The sequence below is a fragment of the Ambystoma mexicanum genome, chromosome 10 (assembly GCF_040938575.1).
Source record: "Ambystoma mexicanum isolate Mex_15411 chromosome 10, UKY_AmexF1_1, whole genome shotgun sequence".
Classification (NCBI taxonomy): Eukaryota; Metazoa; Chordata; class Amphibia; order Caudata; family Ambystomatidae; genus Ambystoma; species Ambystoma mexicanum.
The window spans coordinates 1307803651-1307824103 of record NC_090932.1 but is presented as its reverse complement, the minus strand read 5'-3'; the positions used below and the strand labels follow the sequence as shown (position 1 = coordinate 1307824103).

General features: G+C 44.9%; 1 protein-coding gene across 1 annotated transcript; it reads left to right on the top strand.

The window, feature by feature from the left end:
- Window positions 1-6900: 6900 nt before the first annotated feature.
- LOC138492290 (uncharacterized) lies at window positions 6901-20089 on the top strand. Its single transcript, XM_069619338.1, has 2 exons — window positions 6901-7110; window positions 13465-20089. The coding sequence occupies exon 2, from the start codon at window positions 18534-18536 to the stop codon at window positions 19938-19940; it is 1407 nt and encodes a 468-aa protein (XP_069475439.1). The 5' UTR covers window positions 6901-7110; window positions 13465-18533; the 3' UTR covers window positions 19941-20089.
- The last annotated feature ends 364 nt before the right edge of the window (window positions 20090-20453 follow it).

The following is a 20453-nucleotide window of genomic DNA, read 5'->3' as shown; positions in this document are numbered from 1 at the left end:
TCCACTGAAGTCGGAGAACACCTGTTCGAATCTATTAAAGAATTCAGTAGTACCTTCAATTTTCCCTTGGACGCAGGCCGTAAGCTTGTCCCAAATAATCCTTTTTTCTGGGATTATAGTTTTTAATTTGGCAACTATTCTATCGGGTAAAGTGAGTATTACCTGGGGTGGTTTCTCACCAGCTGGTCGTTCCCCATCTATTCTAGTCAAATTTACCCATGTATCCCCTAACCCCGGCACATCATCTATTGTTCGTACCTGTTTCCATACATCAACAGGTAAAAGCACTGGAAACAATAAATCCATGTCACTTAAGGTGAACACAGAAGACTGCAAAACGGATTCTATTTCTTTGTAAAACCCTGTCGGGTTCTTCCTGATGTCAGGAACTGATTGTCTAATCGTGTTCACTTCCTGTCGAGAGAACGGGACGTGAACAAACTGTGATACGTAATGTGCAGGGATATCCACCGCGGCAGCACCAGTCGCCGCGTTGGCGGGGATTTCTAATTTTGGGACAAGGGTCGGAGGGACCTCTCTCATAGGCAACTGAGATATAGGGACCTCCGACCGCTTACTGAGCAATAAGGCCAAATCGAGCGCTAAAGCAGCTGTAGAAGTGTCGGGCGAAAAAGCTCTTTTACAAATACCTAATAACTCTGTGGGGCAACCAACCTTTTTCCTTATACATTCCTCCTGTAAATGCTGTACCATCACTTGGATCACCTTTTTCCATGCAATGTTTAGCCCAAGCAAATAGTTCCTGTTTCCTGCCTGCAGGAACAGTACTACGAGTCACTATTCTCGACCCTGCACCGGGATCTAATTTAATGAACACAGGACTCCCCGAAATCGAAAGTGTAGGTGAACCTAACATGGGTGCAGAGGAAAGAGGTAATGTAACAGACGAAATAGACGGAGGAGCGACAACTAAAGAACTAGGGGTAGTAGGCTGTGTAGGAGGAGTAGGAATAGCGATAGGAGCAATAGCAGGAATGGGAAGAACGCCCACAATGGGAGCATACGGAGGTGGCGCTGAAGAATCAGGCCTCCGTTCGTTTAATATTTTCTCAATAAACTCCTCGGAAACATGGAAATCTTTAGAGGGGTAAATTTTCTGGACTCCGAGCGAGAAAGCTCTGTCCATTTTCTGGGTTTCATCTAATCGTTTTTCCTTGTCATATAACAATGCCTTTTCGGCATTCGTTTTATGACGTCGTGCATGTTTATCCCTACTTTTAAGCTGCTGTAATGCTTCCTTTTTCCAGTTTTGTAACACATCAAAGGCTGCTGGCCTAGCCTTTTTCTTAAGCAAGATCGACTCTAAGTATTCGATACGGGGGATCTCAAAACTACCATTGATTGGCCACTGAAATTCTGAGGCATTTCTGGTCTGTCTGTGCCAAATATCATTAAATACAATACTACCAATGCCATACTTACAGTACATAGTACACACCGGCGACCCCTCCTGTGGTGCCGGACGGCTAAATTCCAAAGATTGTCGATCGCTGCGGAATAGATCCCTAAAACAGCTAGACAATTTCCCAGGCATTTCTCAAAGAATTGGTGTTACCTGGTCCAATAATTGTGTCTGCAGATACAATACGCCAAATTCAAATTGTCAGGGTTAAATTAAGAGCCGGGTCACGACTACACCTGACCAAACCTAAGGAGGACCGTACGGTTTACAAAGGACTTCAACTAACAAATTTTACCTGCGTTCGGTGGTTTCGGCAAATCTGCCCGCCTCGGAATTGGACCCTCGTCAAGATGCCGTGTCAGACCACACGACTATCGTCCGAGGATGGGATCGTGCAGCGCTGCCGAGGTATCGCGTCTCGATCGTTCGGGCCCGCAGAATCACACCGTCCGATCCCAGTTCGATAGTCTGCGTCAACCTTCAATGATCCGGCATCAATCTTGAGGGTCCCTATTCGGGCGCCAACTGTGGAAACAGAGAAATTGATATGAGGCCGGGAAGCCCAAAAGGAAACACACCAACACAGGTTACAAAGGACATACAAAGCGCTTTATTTCAAAGTTACAAAGTTACCAAAGTCAATTGACATGCGAATAGCTATTCGGCCCTCTGACTAACATGCGAACCTTCAACGTTAGGTTCGCACTGAAAGTGGGAGAGACCGATCATCGGGATGCTCGGGTTTTTATACATTTTGTACTGCATTGGCCAGCCCTCTTGTAAGTTAACCATTCTTGGAACAACGGCTAGGGTTCGTAGCCAGGTCGAACATGCAATTTCCATATATTAGATCGGTTCCGCTGATACAGTTACATATTTACACCTAGGTTAAACAGAGGACAGGGTCTTAGTTCATGACCCTAACAGGTAGCCTGCGGACATATTATTCATTCACGTGTGCGGAGGTCACCATAGCCGAAGTCTTACTCGAAATGTCATTCGGCCTCCATTTTGTGATTCGAGGTGACTTTCACACGGCAAGAGTACCTAAAATGGCGGCTAAATCCAAGATGGCAGCTTTCACGATACATTAAGGTCAAGACCTCGCCGCGGAACCTATGTTCATAATATTCTTTAGACAGCTTGGCGTAGGCCAACATACATTTAAACAATGCGATTGGGGTCACAATATTATATCGATTTCGACAGGTACAGCAGACAGGTAGGTCAGGTAGGTCAGCAGGGGAGGAAGAGAGAGAAAGCAGAGGAGAAGAGGAACACTTTGAGCTGCTTCTGGAACTTTGGGTGGTCCGGCTCAAGTTTGGGGGGGCAGGGAGGCCATTCCAGAGGGAGGCACCTGCAGAGGAGAGAGATCTATCCCTGAACTCTCTGCCTGGAGAAGCATCTAACCCTTAGGGCTCGAGAAGGAAGGTATTTTGGAAGAGAGCGTTGGATGTAGTGCGGATCCCAGCCCCAGAAAGCCTTGTGCACAATGCAAAGGGTCTTGAACTTGATCCTTTCAGCCACCGGGAGCCAGTGGAGAGATTTCATGGCTGGAGAGAAACAGTCCCTGGGCATGAGGCCAAGGATAAGTCTCGCAGTCATGATCTGGATTAGTTGCAGGGGGCGGAGATTAGAAGAAGGCAAATTGAGAAAATGGCTGTCACAGTAGTCCAGCCTAGAGAGAACCAGGGCTCTAGAGACAGTGAGCTTCTGGGGGAAAGTGAGAAAGGGAAGTGCAGCTGGTAGTTGGACTTTTTGGCGACGTCCAAGGTGTGAGGAGGGAAAGAGAGAGTGGAGTTGAAGATGACACCAGGAATGAGTGAGAGAGGAGAGTAGGCTGAGGGGAGCCTGGAGGAAAACTGAGTGTCATCCGCATAACAATGAAATTTAGAGGAGAAAGTAGAGATCAGGTGGGCCAAAGGGGCCAAGTAGAGTTTGAAAAACAAGGGTGAGAGGATAGAGCCCTGTGGAACACCACAGTTAGAGAGAGGTGGCGGAGTGAAAGGGACCAAGTGGGACCTGGGAGAGGTGGTCCAAGAGGAAGGAGGTCAGCCACTCCAAGGACTGATCCATGATGCCCAGGTTCTCATGGAGTCGATTGTTCAGGATGGCGTGGTTGACCGTGCCGAAAGCAGAGGAAAGTTCAAGGAGGATGAGGACAGAAGGAATGCTGGAATCAAGGTTAGAAATCAGATCTTCACAGGTGTTCAGAAGAGCAGTTTCCATGCCTCTGGCAGCTCTTAAGCCAGACTGGTGGTCATGGAGACAACCAACAGATTCAGCGTGGCGAGTAAGCTGGGAGATGGCCAGCTTTTCCAAAAGTTTGGGAGAGGGGAAAGTTCCAGTGGCAAAAGAATGATTACCAAAATCGGCCAAGGCTGGAGCAAGGGTGTCAATGTGGTCCTTGATGATTCTGGAGGAGGGGGCAAGCACCTGTTTCGATGACACTTCCATAGATGGGACTTGTCTAGAAACCTCGTCAGGTGTTAGAGAGAAAGAGGAGAAAGGAGGAGGAGAGAGAGATATGTCCAAAGGGGGCCGAGAGAGGAAGAGGGAGAGGAAGAGGAGATAGTGGACAGTATGTCCAGAGTTTTAGTGCAGAAGCGAGAGGCCAATGCCGTACAGAGGGCCTGTTGAGGGAACAGGAGCGGTAGAGACAGCAAAAGGATTGGTCAGTTCCTTGCAGATTTTAAAGAGTTTGGCTGTGTTAGAGGCCGCAGAGACGCAGGCTTGAATGTGTGCTCTCTTATTGATGAGTCTTATTGCTTCGACTGCCATTTTGGTGCAACCAGTGTAGGTATGTCTAAATGTGGCCTGGCATGCTTTACTGTAATGTTAGTACGTGTCTACACTGGTCTACATTGTGCAACCAGTTGGACATGTTTTCATTGTGGCGTGGCATTTTTAATAGCAAAACATTCATGTTCATGTGCACTGTTGGTGACTTGCATGTATTGGATTGGTGTTACCCTACAAAACAATAGCAAAAACTGTGGCTTTTTAGCCAATTTTTCTCAGAAAGTGTGCTGTATATTGCATTAAAACACATAGGTATATCTTTCTCCTTGTGCAGTGTGCGGCATACCCCTTCAGCAGCACGTTTGTGCGTATTGCGCAAGCTTGGTAATCTAGGCCGGCCCAATGTGTGGCGTGACCTGTGATTTGTTGCCAAGTTGGGGGGGGCCTCAGCATGGCTCGCAGGGGGGCCCCCAGATCTTGTGTTATGCCACGGGGTGGGGGCCCAGGATTGGTTCATTAACGTAAGCTTAGCCTACACCAATGCATGTGGCCCATTTGGCTTTATAAGGGGGCTGACATCCTCTTTTGGGCAGACCATCTGAAGACTTTGCAAGAAGTAACAAGAAGAACTCATTTGGACCCTGCCTGAAGGGACAGTCTGCCTTACAGCTTCTGCCAGTGAAAGAAAGACGGGATTTCCAAAGAGGGAAGCAAGATCCCTCCCCTAAACATCTCCCAGGGAACAGAGGGAGATACTGAATCCAGAGGATCCTTCAGCAGCTCCAGAACCAGTACCCAGCCAGCACACAGCATGCCCTGCTAGACTCTGCAAGCAAGCTTCCTAGGTGGGAAGTGTCAGAGAGTCTCTGAGCCAAACCCAGGACAAGGCCGCGTGCCTGCAACACTCTCCTAAGCTTTGGGCCATCCGCTTTCAAGGACGATACGAGCCCAGTGAAGAAGCTAGAAGGAGTGCATCGACAACCATGAATCAGCATCCACCTAAAAGGACATTTTCGAACCAGTTCAGCCCCTCGTGCTGCAACCGACTGCACCGCTGATTGTAGTCATGCAGCAGTCGCTGATGTTGTCCGAGACGCCTCGACCAGTGCTTCAGACCCACAAACCAGCACAGAGACAATGATTCTGACCCTGAGCCACAGTGTAGGCCAGCCTGCAGCCGTCCGTCCAGCCTCGCTCACCAAACTGCATGTTGCCTGATACCCGCAGCTTTCTCCCATCTTGAACTCTGTCGCAGAAGCTGCAAAGCGCCCTGAAACCGACACTGTCGAGCAACAAGAACTTCTACAAGCAGAAGGTACATTGTGGTTCTGTCCTCCTGGTCCTTCTCTGAGGCCCTCTAGTGACATTTTACGAACCATTGCTCCCTTTTTGCTGAAGCCAAGTATCCTTGAACTATTGCGATTAATTACTTTACCGACTACCCTCCTATCAGTATCCAGAGCGCATCCCCTTTCCTTCTTGAAACTGTCTGTCCTCTGCATTTCTTTACTGGGTGGGTTGTATTTTGTAGTGTGCTAGGACTGTCTGTTGTGATAATAATAAAGTAAATATTTGTATACAACCTTGACTAGACAGTCCCTTTTATCGATGGGTAATAATTGTAATTTCACTGTCTTGCAACTAAACAACAATCCTCGAACTAACAGAGATATGCCTGCCATTCCGTCCACGTTACCAAATTTGGACAAGGAGGTTTATAATGTGGTTGCATTTCCAATGTGTTCAGATCACTTCTGGTGTACTAGAGGTGTGGGGCTGATTGATGGTTTAGAAACCAATATACATCCCTGGACTGCTGGAGCCCCAGAAGTTGATTTGTCACACTGCCTCCTCCTGTTTCCCTGCAGGTCTCTCCCAGCCTTCTTCTGTTTTACCTGCACTTGGCTCTTTATGTCCTTCCCTTGGGCATTATTTCTTCCCTTTCCTCTGTTCCTTCTCAGGTATGTCTGCCCACACTGGGACCATTTACCCTTACGTTGCCCTCCTTTTGACAATCGCCAAACTGTACCTAAATTTATTCCACCACTTTCATTTTCTGTTTCCCATCCGTAATCTGCCTTAATGCCACAACTGTAAATTATCATACATTTATGAATATTACAGATTCCATGCCCAAATGACCCTGCCTTGAGCCAAAAATGGACGCCCCTTCGCCAAAACTAATCTCTCACTACCTCGTGAATTATATGGGGTAGGTGCCCTTTTTCTAATTGCAGGCACTGGGGTGAGAGAGACTGGGAAGCCCCTCCAAGTGGCATCTTTAATGGGAGTCACCAGCCCTTTGACCAATCACGCTGGTGGTAAAGTGGTGTTAATTCTTATTTTCTGGTTCCATAGGACTTCATGGGGATTTTGCATATTTACCCCGAGTGGTAATTCCAGCCAGTAGAATTGATGATTTTGGTATGTGAGGTGGGGGATGCTGGAGTTACACCCTCCCCTTTACAACCAAAGACAGAAATAGACTGAGCTGTAACACTGGTGGTAATTCCATTACCCAAAAGTGGCAGTAACGAATGGTTGCCACACATTTACGGCAGCACTGAGTGCTACGGAGTCAGAGCAGTGCCCACACAAGGAAGACAGAGGAGAAGGAGAGTCGGGAGAGGAGGGGGGGGGAGAAGGAAAGCGAAACTCTCTTTCCCTGCAGAGATCAGTTTCCGTTTCTTTACTCGAGCATCATCAGAAACAATGCGACGTCACAGGGCCCTGTGCCTCCTCCTGCCATATAACGGGACACCGCAGAGCGCTCCTACAGACCGCCGGGCCGGGAGACCGCAGAGAGCAGGGAAGGTCTCGGAGACTGCATGCAGATTGCTGATCAAGAACCAAAACAGCACGGAGAGACTGCGGCCAGAGGCAGGCGGGGGGAGAGAGAGACGGCGGATTCGCTTTCTGTAAAAGAACCAAGAGCCCGTGAAACAGTAAGTTCCTTAACCAACCATCTTCACTGGCGACAGGTAAAGCGGCTGTGCGTTTTGCGAGCGACTCTGGTTTTAGTAGTTTGAACTCAGGGAGAGCATAGAGCGTATAATGCCACAGGTTCTTTATGAAGCGCCTTCACCAAAGCGCTTCACACAGAGCCCGTTTATATGCACACATTACAACACAATCGAAAAAAGCACAAGTGTTAAGAATTGATGTCCAGGCAGGAAATAACGTTAACAAGGTTTATTCAGTCAGAGACATGGTGACAGCAGGCACTGCCCTGGGCAGCAGGCACCAACTGACTCCATAGAATTCCCTCAGAAAACAACACTCCAAAAGAACTCATGACATCATAAAAGATAAACACACACATCAACCAATGTGTAAGAGATAGAATGCATGGGTGCATATTAAATAACTGTAAATCTGCTTGACGCTGAAGCAATATCCCAACACACACATTTTATAGCCCTCGGAAGGATTAAACGTGTTGCCGCGTTTTTTACCTGAGACCAAACGTATGTCAGTGGCAGGCGCTTAACCCACTGAGCTGTCTAGCTTGCACCGTGCACTTTCCCCGAATATACATCAGCGAAGGCAATCGATCGTGTCAAGTAGGTTTCGTTGTCCAGGTGTGCTTCATTTAACGCCACGGGATCCCTGTAAGCAACAGACACTTGGCAATTTAGGGGGACGTTGACTGTGTGATTTCTGAGTGGTTGTAACCAGGAGTGTTGCTTGGTCTGGAAAAGATCCGGGGCTAAGCAAATGTGGGGACTGTCGGGGGGGCTAGCTAGCCTTTTTGGTCGTAACCCCCGAGCTTCTATCTGGGGCTACAACCAAAAGACCTGGTGCTACAGCCCCCTCAGCCCCCCCTAGCAACGCCTCTGGTCGCAACACTGTTCATATCAGCTGTGTGTTGCGTGGGAGTGTAATTTGTCCAATGCTGAGGACAGAGAGATAGTGAAAAAGCACCCAAGCAAAGATGAACGAAGTATTTTACATCCCCATCACCCCAACCTCACCGCGATTTGGCAAGAATGAAACAGTTCCAACGCATGCATAGTTGCAAACATGACCCGTTCCAATCTGAAGGTGCTTATCCAGTCCAGATTTTTTTCTTTGCATTCTGGGACTTGTCCGAGTTTTATGATGGAAAAAGTGTAACTACAATTCCCAGAATGCAAATAAGAAAACCTGGATAATCACCTACAGAGTACAATGGGTCATGTTGGCAAGTACACGCATGTCTGTCATGTGTTGGGTGCTTCGTGGAAGCGACTCGCCTGCTCTCACATACATGTAGTGTAATGCGCCGGGCGCTCCCTGATACCTGGGTACCACCCGTTTCCTTCTGGCGCGGTGCCCGCATAGACTCTCCCGTGACTGCTTCCAGGGCATCCTGGGAAGTTATAGAGGAGATGCTGCACTGCCAGAAGGCCAAAGAAAAGAAACCGCACTCGCCCCCTTACCCAGCAGTTAAGGTTAGGACGCACAGTGCCAGGCCCTGGCACCAGAACTGGCACTCCCCCTCCACGCCCCATAGCCCACATCACTGAAAGCTGCCCGCGCCCCTGCTTCAGAGAGTTGCTATGGAGCTGACCACCACTCCTAGACTGGGGTAACTTTCTGCCAAGTTTGGTCGGTGGGAGACAGGGGCCAGTCACAATGATGGGCCAAGACTGTGCCACCTGTCACATCGCCCACAGCTCTGCTAGGAATCTTTGTTAATTCGGGGAGTGTATTTCCTCATAACGCCTTTCCCCTCCGTGCCTTTCCTCTCTAGTGCATGTTCCTTGAGGTGCGGCAGTTTGCATTACTCAACTCTTTTTCCCAAGTGGATTTAACGTGGGGCTTTCTCCCTCGAGATCTGTCCTGTTTATTAGTTTCGGTATCTTTCACCCTTAACTCCTTTCACCTCACCCTTCACTCACAACCCTTCAGCCACAACTGCTTGCCTCTCTACCCCATCGTCCTAAATTCATCCCACTTTCCACTTAACCCAGACACTTTACCCGTAATCAGACCCCCAGGATATATATAGTGGCAATGATTTACACATTTAATGGGCAAAATAAAACTAGAAAGATTGCTGCACAAATATGTACTTTTCCCAGAATGTTTGATTCTCTTAAATATGTTATACTGTAGAGAATTCCATTTCTAAAGTCACTACTGGGAATCAGAAAGGGAGTTCCTTCGGATTAGTGAGGTTCCGGCCACTGGTGCTGTGGACGCTGCAGGTCAGCAACTGGCACGGACTCGTTTATTAGACTATTTATTTATTTATTTATTGAATGTGACATAGTTCAAATAACTTTACACATATTAAAAGTCAGATGACAATAAATAAGTTAAAACATACAAAATACCATACAGTTACAATGCAATGACAATATAATAAAATAAACAATTAATACAAAACATTCAGAATTCACTAAACTCAATTAATTGTTTCTTTAACTATGACAGCTTTTGGGCACAATCAGCCATATTCTATAGAGTGCAAGGTGCACAGCAGTCCTTTCAGATTGGAGGCAATAATATCAGAAGACTGGCTCTTAATGGAGTCCATATTATGAACAAAGGGTCCAAGATGGCCCATGTAAGTGGTCCCCAGTCCATTGCATTCAGTCAGCACATGCTTAGGCGTCTCCATTATCTCTCGTCTGATGGTGACTCATTATAAGGGCCAGATGGGTAAAATGCTATATTTTGTGCCCGTTTAGCTGCATTTCAAAATGTTCACAGCACATTTCAAAATTACACATTTAGAAACGTATTTGTTGTGAGAGCACAATCGTTACAAGTGAATGGTCTGCTTATCTTTTTACTTCTACCTTTCACTTTTTACTCCATCTTTTCATCCCTTTCTTCTAGCACTTCAATGCTACCATCACCACTAACCACCTTCCCGCTCACCAAGAACTTCACCCCTAAATGTTCACCAGCAGGCCAACCCAAGTTTTCTATCCCAACCCTTTATCTCTAACCCTTCAATGCTAACATTTTCTCCAGCCTTACAACCTGCCCTCTTTAAACCCTCACTCCTAGTCTCTTGCCCCTAACCCTTCGCCATTTACCCCATATTGACGGCTCCACATCCTTCACCCGTTACCCCTACCTCTTATCTCTAACCCTTCTCCGTTCACTCCTAACCAATCACCTGTTACCCTATACACCTTTCCCTTCACACCTTGCCTTTTACCCCTAGACATTCACTAATAGCTTTCAAACCCTAACAGTTCACCCCAAAACCTTCACTACCAATTATTTTTCCATAATAACCCCTCATTCTTATCCCTTCACCCCTAACCACTTGGCTCCTAGCCAAGTCACCAGAACCCTCCCCCCTCAACATTGCCCCTGGCTTCTGACCCCTGACCCTTCATCCCAACCTGTAACCCTTCACCCAGACCCTTAACCTCTAATCCTTCACCCCAATATATTGCCCCTAAGCTTTCGCCCTTAACCCCCTACTATATTCTTTCACCCACAACATTTGACTCCTAACACTTCATCCCTAAACCTCAACTCTTCACTCTTAACACTTCTCCTCCAGCCCTTCACACCTGACCCTACACCCCAGTCTAATGGCTACCAATGTTTGACTCTCTCACATTAAAGGCAAAGAGCCTGGGCTGCACAGGGCCTCCCACTGAGGTCTTACCTTAATAGTATGAGCAGCAAACCATTTGCAATGGGATGTGATTAGTGAGGTTAACAGGTAAATGGCAGTGACCATTACTCTGGCACTTTTTTTCCTTAGAATTCTACAAGGGTTTCATAAGCTATACTTGTTGGGTGATTAGACAATATAGGTGTACAGAGGGAACTTAAAATACATGGAACATTTGTCCCTAAAGTTCAATGTCCCCCTTGTGACATCCATTAACTCCTCCCATCCTAAGCCCCGCCTACCCAGTGCCCTCAGTCAATCTTGCCCATAGGGCCTATACCTTAAATGTACCACTGCCTCCCAAGCCTTGTCCACTTACCCTTGAAGGCTAGCCTTTGGCCTTTAAAGGAAAGGATACTCACGGAAAAACACAAAATGAAGAGAAGAAGCAGGTCTGCCAATCTGAGGCAGCTTCTTTCATAATGAGTTATGTTAGTGACAGTGAGGCCATAGCATTACTCTGCTCCACTCACCGTCCGGGTTACCATTGAGGAAGGCGGTGGGCACGAGCCCAGCCTCGATAACTTTACTGCTGAGTGGCCGGGTTTGACAGACGATATAAATGGCATTTTCTCCTCTTGTGGAATCCTGGTGGGTTTTCAGGATATCCCTCATTAATGTTCATTAGGATAAAATGTGCATACATTTAGGGTCATTGTATGCAAATTTTTCTCATGAATATGAATGAGGGGTATCCTCAAAACCCAACATGGATCCAGCCCATCCTTTGACAATGAGTGTACGCCCCACGCCACTTCTATTTGAGACCTTGGTTTTATATTTGATGATTCTCCCTCTTTTAGTCCAGCCAAATTAATCATATTCAAAAGTAAATTCAAGTTTTTATCACTGCTGAACCCTACAGAGTATTTTCCCGATCCCTGCCTCTCATGCCAGGTAGGTGCGGTCGAAGCAATTTTTTATTTTAGGGTAGATCAAGTTGATAACGAATACCGGGGATCTGCAACCTTTAGCTTTGTAGATGTTTGAGACTACGACTCCCGTCAGCCCTAGCTAGCACTGGCAACGATGAGGGATCATTGGAGTCATAGTCCAAAACAACTGCAGAGCGGGAGGATGCATATCCTCGCCTATACCAGGGTCATCACTCTGTACTCTTAAAAGCGGCCAGCAAGTCCAAAATGTGGTGACCCATCTCCAGGGAGTGTAGGGATCCCATGTCTCCCACTAAGACTCGTCATTGGCTCCCTCTTGCACAGAGATTACACTTTAAGGGTGATTCAGAAAGGCAATGATTTCCATGTGTTAGTTACACTTATGCACTGGGGCTTCGCCTTCAGGAAATCAGGTGTAATTTAAGCAGTGTATGCTACTTCGTTTTCTGAATGTCACACATATGCCCGCGGAAAGGTTTGTGAATTAGCTTCTAAGTCTTTATGTGTTGTTTAAAGAGCCCTTACATTTGAGGCCATTTCCTGATTGTTGAATGAAAGTATTTATTCATCGTGGTAATGCAGCACTATGCGCCAAAGTACTTAATGTAAAGTGGTAATATAGAATCAGGAAACAGCAGTACGCAGAAAGGAATACATTTCAGGTTGACGTAGGGAAGAGGCAATAATTGGGCAATGTAAGGGAGTGTGTCCTTAGATGAGAAGGAAATAAGTGCCCTCTAGGAAGGGAGCAGAGTTCTTTAGATAGAGGGTCTCTCAAAAGGAAGCAAATAAGGAGAATGAGCAGTGGAGAGATGGAGAACAGGGCGGGGGAGGGCAAACAGGAAGAACTTTAACGGCTGAGCGCAGGGAGTGAGTTGGCTCATTGACAAGTGAAGAAAGACAGGGAAAGGGTGGTCCTAACCATCAACATGCTTGAAAACAATGGGCCTCATTACAACCCCGGCGGTAAGTTCCCTACTTTACCATAAACCGTAAATTACGGTGCCGTAATTAGCACCAAGACGGGTTAGCGCCTTGCATTTTAACACCTGCTAAAAGCAGGCGTTAAAATGGTAATCAGGCATTAAGGGTTAACGGCGCCGACGGCGCCGTTAAACCCTTAAGGCCTGGGTTGTAATGAGGCCCAATATATAAATAAACAAACACAAAATGCTGGTAAGCAGATATGTAAGACCAAGGGATGCCTAAACAGGTGGCAGGCCACAGGGATTTGGGTGCTTGCTCTGTGGATCGATGTGGATCGACTGATATGAAGGAAGCATGCCCAGATTAGGAGTCAATTGACTCATTATAACAACTGTATGGGTAGGTGAGTAGATGTAGATGATCTCCTAAAGCAAGGGTCTGCAACCTTTGGCTGTCCAGATGTTTCGGACTACAATTCCCACGATATTTGGCAATTAGCTATGCTGGTTAGGGATGATGAGAATTGTAGTCCAAAATATCTAGAGAGCCAAAAATGACTGGCCCCTGTCCTATATAAACTACCGGAGGAGTGGGGAGGGGTGTGGTTGCTGGTTAGGGATGGGGAGGCATCTCCTAAGACACTCCATAGGCAGGTGTGAATAAGGCTGTGTGTGCAGATGTTCTGCTTGCCTGCAGGGCACACACATGCCACTATTGCATCCCTCTTGGAGGTAGATCTCAACATGAGTCTTTGGGCTCCTGAGGATAGAAGGTGTGAGTAATTCTTGCAACAGATGACCGGTAGTTTGTGTGCCTTGTTGACACCCTTTCCCTCTTTACTTCCCCAGGTGATGCAGTTGAACGTGAAGTTCCTGACAGGGGCTGTCTACACCCTGGATGCCAATCCCTCCATGGCCGTCTCTACTCTAAAAGCAGAGGTGGCCAGAAAGACTGGGGTGCCCGCACAACAGCAGAAACTGGGGTCACAAAAAAATGGATATGTGGAGCTGCAGGATTCAGCGCGGCTGTCCGAGTATAATCTCTCACCGGGGGACACTTTGCTGCTGGTTGTGAAGGAAGATGCCTCCTTCGAGGTGTTTCTCATGACAGACAAGGGCCGTAAGTCCCCGTACACCATCAAACCATCGGAGCTTGTGAGTGAGTTCAAGGGGAGGATTTATGAGAAGGAAAAAGTCCAGGTATCTCAGTTCTGGCTCAGCTACGACTCAAAGCAGCTGGAGGATCGGCAGAAGCTTGGAGAGTACAACATTGCCCCTGGGGGGACCATCTACATGAACCTGCGTCTGCGTGGCGGCTGACGGAGAGAAGGTCTGACACGTGGAGCCGCTGAATGAAGGACTGGGTCCTCCACATGTCCCCATTGCAACAAGGTTGGCCACCTTGGCACTCAACACCATATCTCATACCTGTTGTGGTCTCCTCTGCGGGAATTCATTTGTGCCCTGTGGACTCTAGCATTTGGCAGCGCGGCCAGACATGCAGGTCCACATCTCTGCAAAATGTACTGCCAGCACTTCGACCACTTCAGAGGCCTGTTCTGGCTCCATGGTTTCAATTGTATGACCTATCGTTTTACTTTCCCCAGTATTAATATGGTCCCAAAAGACGTAGGGCTGGGGGCAGTTAGGTTTTTCCTTTGATAAGTGAGAAGGTGTTGAGCCTCTGAGACGCAACAAGTGAGTTCACAACTGTTAGCGAATAGAGCGTTAGAACAGGGAGATGAAAGTTCCTGGAAGAGGATTGAATGAGAAATACAGCATAGGATGAGCTGTGATTTCCTGACCTGGTTGAAAATCCAGTGTTTTCAATGGGTGTTTAGTGGTATTCACATCACGAGGTGATGTAGGAACTTTGTACACTCAGAAATTAGTTTTCAGGTTAGGATTCATGTGCACTTGCAATGGTTGGTTTAGCCCTGATGTTCTAGAAATTAAGAAACACCAGTATGGCTTGTGTAAGTAAAACTATTTTTGCAAAAAGAAATGTGTAACATATTCAATTGCTCTAAAGAAATAAGGCAAAACAAGACACATGAAGATGGAAAAGAAATAACCAATACATTGAATAAGGTCGGTCACAAGCAAAGCGTCCAGAGAAATGTGTTGGCAGCCAATGCAGTGAAAAAACTGGGAACAAATAAGATTGAAAAGAAAAAGGTTGGGGGAAACCTGTGATTTCCTTTATTGACTTTAATGGAATGTGAGGAGGAACGCTTTGGCTTAAAGATGCTAACTGTGTGTTGAAAAGGGACTGATTCTGTATACATCATCTAATGTGTCCATCTCTATTTATAAGCTTCGTGAATGTTATATGTTACCCAAAAGGGCGAAATAAATCTATTCTTGTTTCTCTCCACCCATCGGTTTCCTTTTCTCATTACCAGCTCTACTTACTCATCTTATTAAACACAAAAAGCAGACTAGGTCCCCCATGACCACCTATGCGTGACAAGAGTAAATGTCTGTGATGAGAAGGAGTGTCTAGTCAATGGCGCCCATTTTTACGAGAGCCACATTTCATAAGACTCAGTGCTTGTGCAGCTATTTGCCTCACAGCGAGTGAAGGAGAGACAAACTCTTTTGACACGTTCCCCTCAAAATTGTTTGCGCTAGGTTCCACGTAGCTCGCATTTATCTGGAAAGGTTTAATATACATCGGCGCTAGGGCAGCAGTGGCTGGCTAATCAGGTATTGGGAATGCAGCTGTATTTAACAGAACAAGGCCACGTACCCTCGCTACCTCCTCAAGGTACGGGTGCATGCGTGCTCTGCAGTTACTTCATCATTCTGCCACTCTGGGGACGTACATTAAATCACTCAATATGGCCGCTGCCCTCTCTCTTCCTCTAGCTGTTAATGTGAACCCCCAAGGCTCCTGCAGACTTGCTGTGAATTGTCCACGCTACCAGCGCTTCTCCCACCCTGGTCCCCGTCGTCCAGGCTGTCAAATCCTATCATACCCCATACACACCTCTCCTACCCCAGCAGACGTAAGATATCATAAGGTGGGGGAAAACACTGCCACCTTTATTGCCTTTTTAAATTGAATTGCATCTGGATCATCTTTCAAATCAGCACAGGCGCTTATGGGCAGGGTCTTTAATTCACCAAAATTCCAAGGGCAGCAGAAGTGACATCACATGCACGATGACGTTTCAGGAAGTGTCATCACATGGCCTTTGACCCTAATGACATGATTCACAGGAAGTTATATATTAGACCCAGTGATATCACACATTGTAATAATAAATACCCATAATTGTAAGAGTAATATAACAGCAACTACTATTGACAGCTATTTAAATTTCCAATCATATATTAACTATGCTGCTGCCTCAATATGTTATGGGTGTTAAACAATGACAGGGCACACCCAGCCGAACTGCCAGTAGCAGTTCTTTCTTATGCCAGTACAGCCCCATATGGCCAGTTACTGCCATCTCAGACCAGTTCAAACTTCTTGTACCAGGCATATTCATAATATGGCAATACTTCAGTGTATGATCATTACTGGCTCATGTAACCACATAGTGTCGCTTTATGTCAGGCAAATCCTCATACCTTGTCTTTAGTAATCATATGCAAGTTGAAGCCTCAGAAGCCCCAATGGTGTAAGCACAAGCCAACTGCAGCCTCGATCGTCCAAGTACTGCCCGATACAACCCCACATGTCCGGGCGTTCCCATCACATGTCAATTGTAGGCACATTCACCCAGGTACAGCCCTATATCACTGGTCCCTCCATGCGCCCCAGCACTGGAAGAGTTAAGACAAATGTCCCTGGAGTCAAGAATGTCAAAGAAGTCCAGAATGGATACGGTCTGGAGGTGGGCCGGGGAACAGGGGTAGAGATTGAATGTGACAAAGGCACATTTAAGAGTAAATGATGATTACACGTTTTGGTTGGAAAACTGAACGGAATCCTTTTTTACATGATCTCAGTTTGAGCAGTTAAGCAAAAAAGGATGCTAGAACGGGAAAGTGCTTTTACCCAGGATCACACAATTTGGTTAAGTAGAAAGCAGTCATTTGAGAACATCTGTTCTTGTTTCAGAATCTCTAATTTACTAAGAACACAACATCTTCTACTGTCCTAGCTTTACATTAACATATTAATAGTTATGGATTGTTTCCTTTCATGCGCAGAATCAGTTGCTTGTGTTTAATAAAGGACATTTGCAAAACACCAAGCTACATTCTAAATGAAACTGAAAAAGAAAAGAATTGTGATCAAAACGTGCTGGGTAAAAGAAGCGTGATATATTCTCTTTCTGTCCAATGCTTGCTAACTTAATCATTTCATGTTTTAGCACTGCAATTAACAGACATAAATGCTATCCAAATAATAGTACACAATTTATCAACATAGTAAGGATGTGATACTGAGTTGGCTTTTGGAAATGAAACTTATTAAAGGCTGCAAAATAAACACGTTTACAAGCAACACGCCTCAAGTCCCAGTGCGACCCTCATACCTTTCTACATACTGTATAGCAGACACCAGCAAAGTTATGGTGGGTTTAAAAAGGCTTGAAAAAACCCTTTCACCGGAAATGTGAAAGTAGAATAAGTCACGTGAACCAAGTCATGCGAGCCACAGCGCCACTCAGGTAATAGTGTTGTCTGCAGCCGTAAGAAATGTCTGTCTTGGGTTTATTAAGCTATTTATAAACTAATGTCCTTCAAGACAAATACACTTTTCTGGATGAAAGGCTTGCATTTGGGCTAATGTGTTTACCCACAATGCCTTCCTCATATGTCTCTGAAATGGAGGTGAACTTCCAGGGATGGTTACTGGGTGGCGCTGTGGCATGTGTGACTTGGTTCAAATGACTTATTCTACTTTTATATACTGTAGACAAGAGGGCTTTTTAAGTACAGAAAAATAAAACTGCCACTCGTAAGAGGCAAAAAGGGGACACTGAAACAAACTGCAAACACATAAGAAACCCTGCTGGTGAACGGACTAATATTATGCTACCTCGTAGGATGTACAATGATAATGTAATTAGAGAAGCAAAGGAGCATCTTCGTAATGCAATAAGAATGGTAGTGAAGAAAACCGATCCAACACTATCTGTCCAGGATGTTGCATGTCACATTAAAACACTCAAAATTGATTACAAAAAGTGGGTTAAGCTACACAAAAGGGAAAATGAAGTACAATTATGGAAACAAATCGCAACAATGGCTATGTTTAATAACAACCAAGGCATTTGGCATCTCCTTAGAAAACATAAAAAACGTGATTTGTCAATAAAATGTATTTCTGAGGATACATGGGCCTTATACATCGCAGAAACACTAGGTAAAACTGAACTATCTAATAACATCCTCCCGCTGCCGGAAGCCTTATTGGACTGTAATATATCTGTATCCGATATTATTAAGATTATTGACAAACTGAAAAATTCTCGAGCAGCTGGACCTGATGGTGTTTGTAATTTAGTAATTAAAAAAAAACCTGCTCTATGGGGTGCAGCATTGCTATTGTTATTCAAACAAGTTGGTAGGCTTGGTGGGATTCCCCCATCGTGGAAAACTAGCCATATTCTGATGGTACATAAAAAAGGATCTTGGGACAATCCGGCTAACTTTAGAATGCTAGCCATGCTTGATGTATCTTCCAAAATTTTTACTAAAGTTTTGCTACAAGAACTGACTGTATGGATCGCCGCCTCCAACATATTACCATTAAATCAAATAGGTTTTCGCGATAAATCTAGTACTATGCATAATCTTTTGCTACTTACATCTGCTATTGAGCACACTTGGGCCAAACGGCATCTAGACGTATATTGTGCCTAAATTGATTTCTCCGCCGCTTTTGATACCATCTTACGCAACAAATTTTGGCAAAAACTTAACTCTTGGGAATTCCACAAGGTCTTTTGAGGATGTTGATGCTGCTTCATACCGTTACCTCAGTAAGAATCAGAGTCAATGCTGCTGGCAGATTATCGAAAAACATGGCAACCTGTTGTGGGGTGAAACAAGGTTGCATGATAGCGGCAATCCTCTTCAATCTTTACCTGTCAGACATGATGAATGCTTTCAATCTAACTAATGCTAATCCTGTGAAAGTAAATGGTGTGATTGTTGGTTGGCTTGCCTATGCGGATGACCTGGTGATACTAGACTATACCCCAGCAGGTCTCCAGCATATGCTTGATTCCTTGGTGTCTTACTCTGCCGCCAATGGCCTAACTATCAATATCGATAAAAGTAAAATGATGGTCTTTTCCAAAAAACAAAGACCTAAGAGATATTTGTGGAATCTAGACTCAAAAAAATTGGAACAAGTAATGTCATACAAATATCTTGGTATTATTGTTGGCGAGAAGCTCACTTGGGAATCCCAATGGTCAGCACTTAAGAATCGGTGTATTGTGTCCACAAATGCTTTGAGTACCTTTATTGGTCGTAATAGTGGCTACTCTGCTACATTGGTTATTAACATCTATTTGGCCAAAATACGGTCAATGATTTTATATGCTGTTGAGATATGGGGTCACTCCTTTGTCAATCGCATGGTAGTATTTGAGGCTAAATTATTGAGGAAACTACTACGGCTACCACATAATCTTAGCGTTGAATACCTGTATTTGGAGTTTGCAATTAAAGGTATCTGGTGTGCCTATACATGCCAATGCGTATTGTCTTATGAAAAGGTGGTCACCCTAGCCAATGACACGATTATTGTGCCGTATGTGCAAGCGTACCTTCGTCTAGAAGGTAATATGCTTGTTGGTACTCTTGGTATTATACAACAAACTTATAGAAAGTGGTTGCCCGGGAGTACTCCAGGAATGTCAACGATTGCTGCTCAAAAAAGAGATATTAAAAAGAAAGTGTTTGAGCTCTGGAATGAGCAAAATATAACCAATGTTGCCTCAAAATCAAACAGTGGTCCTTATCCTGAAGAGTATCTAACGAGAATCACGCCTCCAAAATATATTGTGGCACATCCAAGCACCAGCACTTTTCGCACATATCTTCTAATGAAATTTAATATGACAAATGCACTGGCAACTAAAGGTGATATACTGGGTATCCCAAAGGAAATGAGAAAATGTCGCTTATGTGGTAATGATGTTTATGAGTCACTTTACCACTTAATAATGAACTGTGAAAGCCTGACAGCGATTAGAACTAAATCTTTTAAATCTTTTAATAATGCAATTGATATGACGGACACAACTGAACTATGGATGTCTTTTATGTGTGGTAATGATATCAACCTAATATATTATTTTGTCATCTTTTATGTAAAGATTGTGGCAATTTTAAAATGTATTGAATGATGATTTTTATATGTATGTATTGGATACCATATTTTAGAATTGTTATTTTAGACTCTGTATTGATGATTTGTATATGTTGTATTGTTTTTGTGTTATACAAAGCCTTTTGGCTATAAGTATATCTAATCAATAAATAAATAAATAAGAAACACATGCGTTTAAATTGCACAGACAAATAAAGCTTGCTACAGGCCTACGAGGTGTACAGCTTGGCCTAAGAAAACTGAACATTTTCCATAATAGCACTAGCAATGGCATCTTAAAAAATATGGAAAATGTTCAGTTTTCTTATGCCAAGGAGTTCACCTCATAGGCCTGCAGGAATCTCGTCGACTTCCTTTGACAAGCAGTGGTGCTAGCTTCCACTGAACAGGTAGTTCTAATTTTAAAAAGATAAACGAGATTGTATACATTAAACATGTCAACAACTACGTTATTTTTTCAGGTTAACAGTGCATTTTCAGTGAGTGATTTATCACTTTATAGGTGTCTAAGTGTGAATGGCAATAAATC

Bases quoted from the DNA above. Each gene is read 5' to 3' on its own strand.
- LOC138492290 (XM_069619338.1), top strand. From the start codon at position 18,534: ATGTTGATGCTGCTTCATACCGTTACCTCAGTAAGAATCAGAGTCAAT.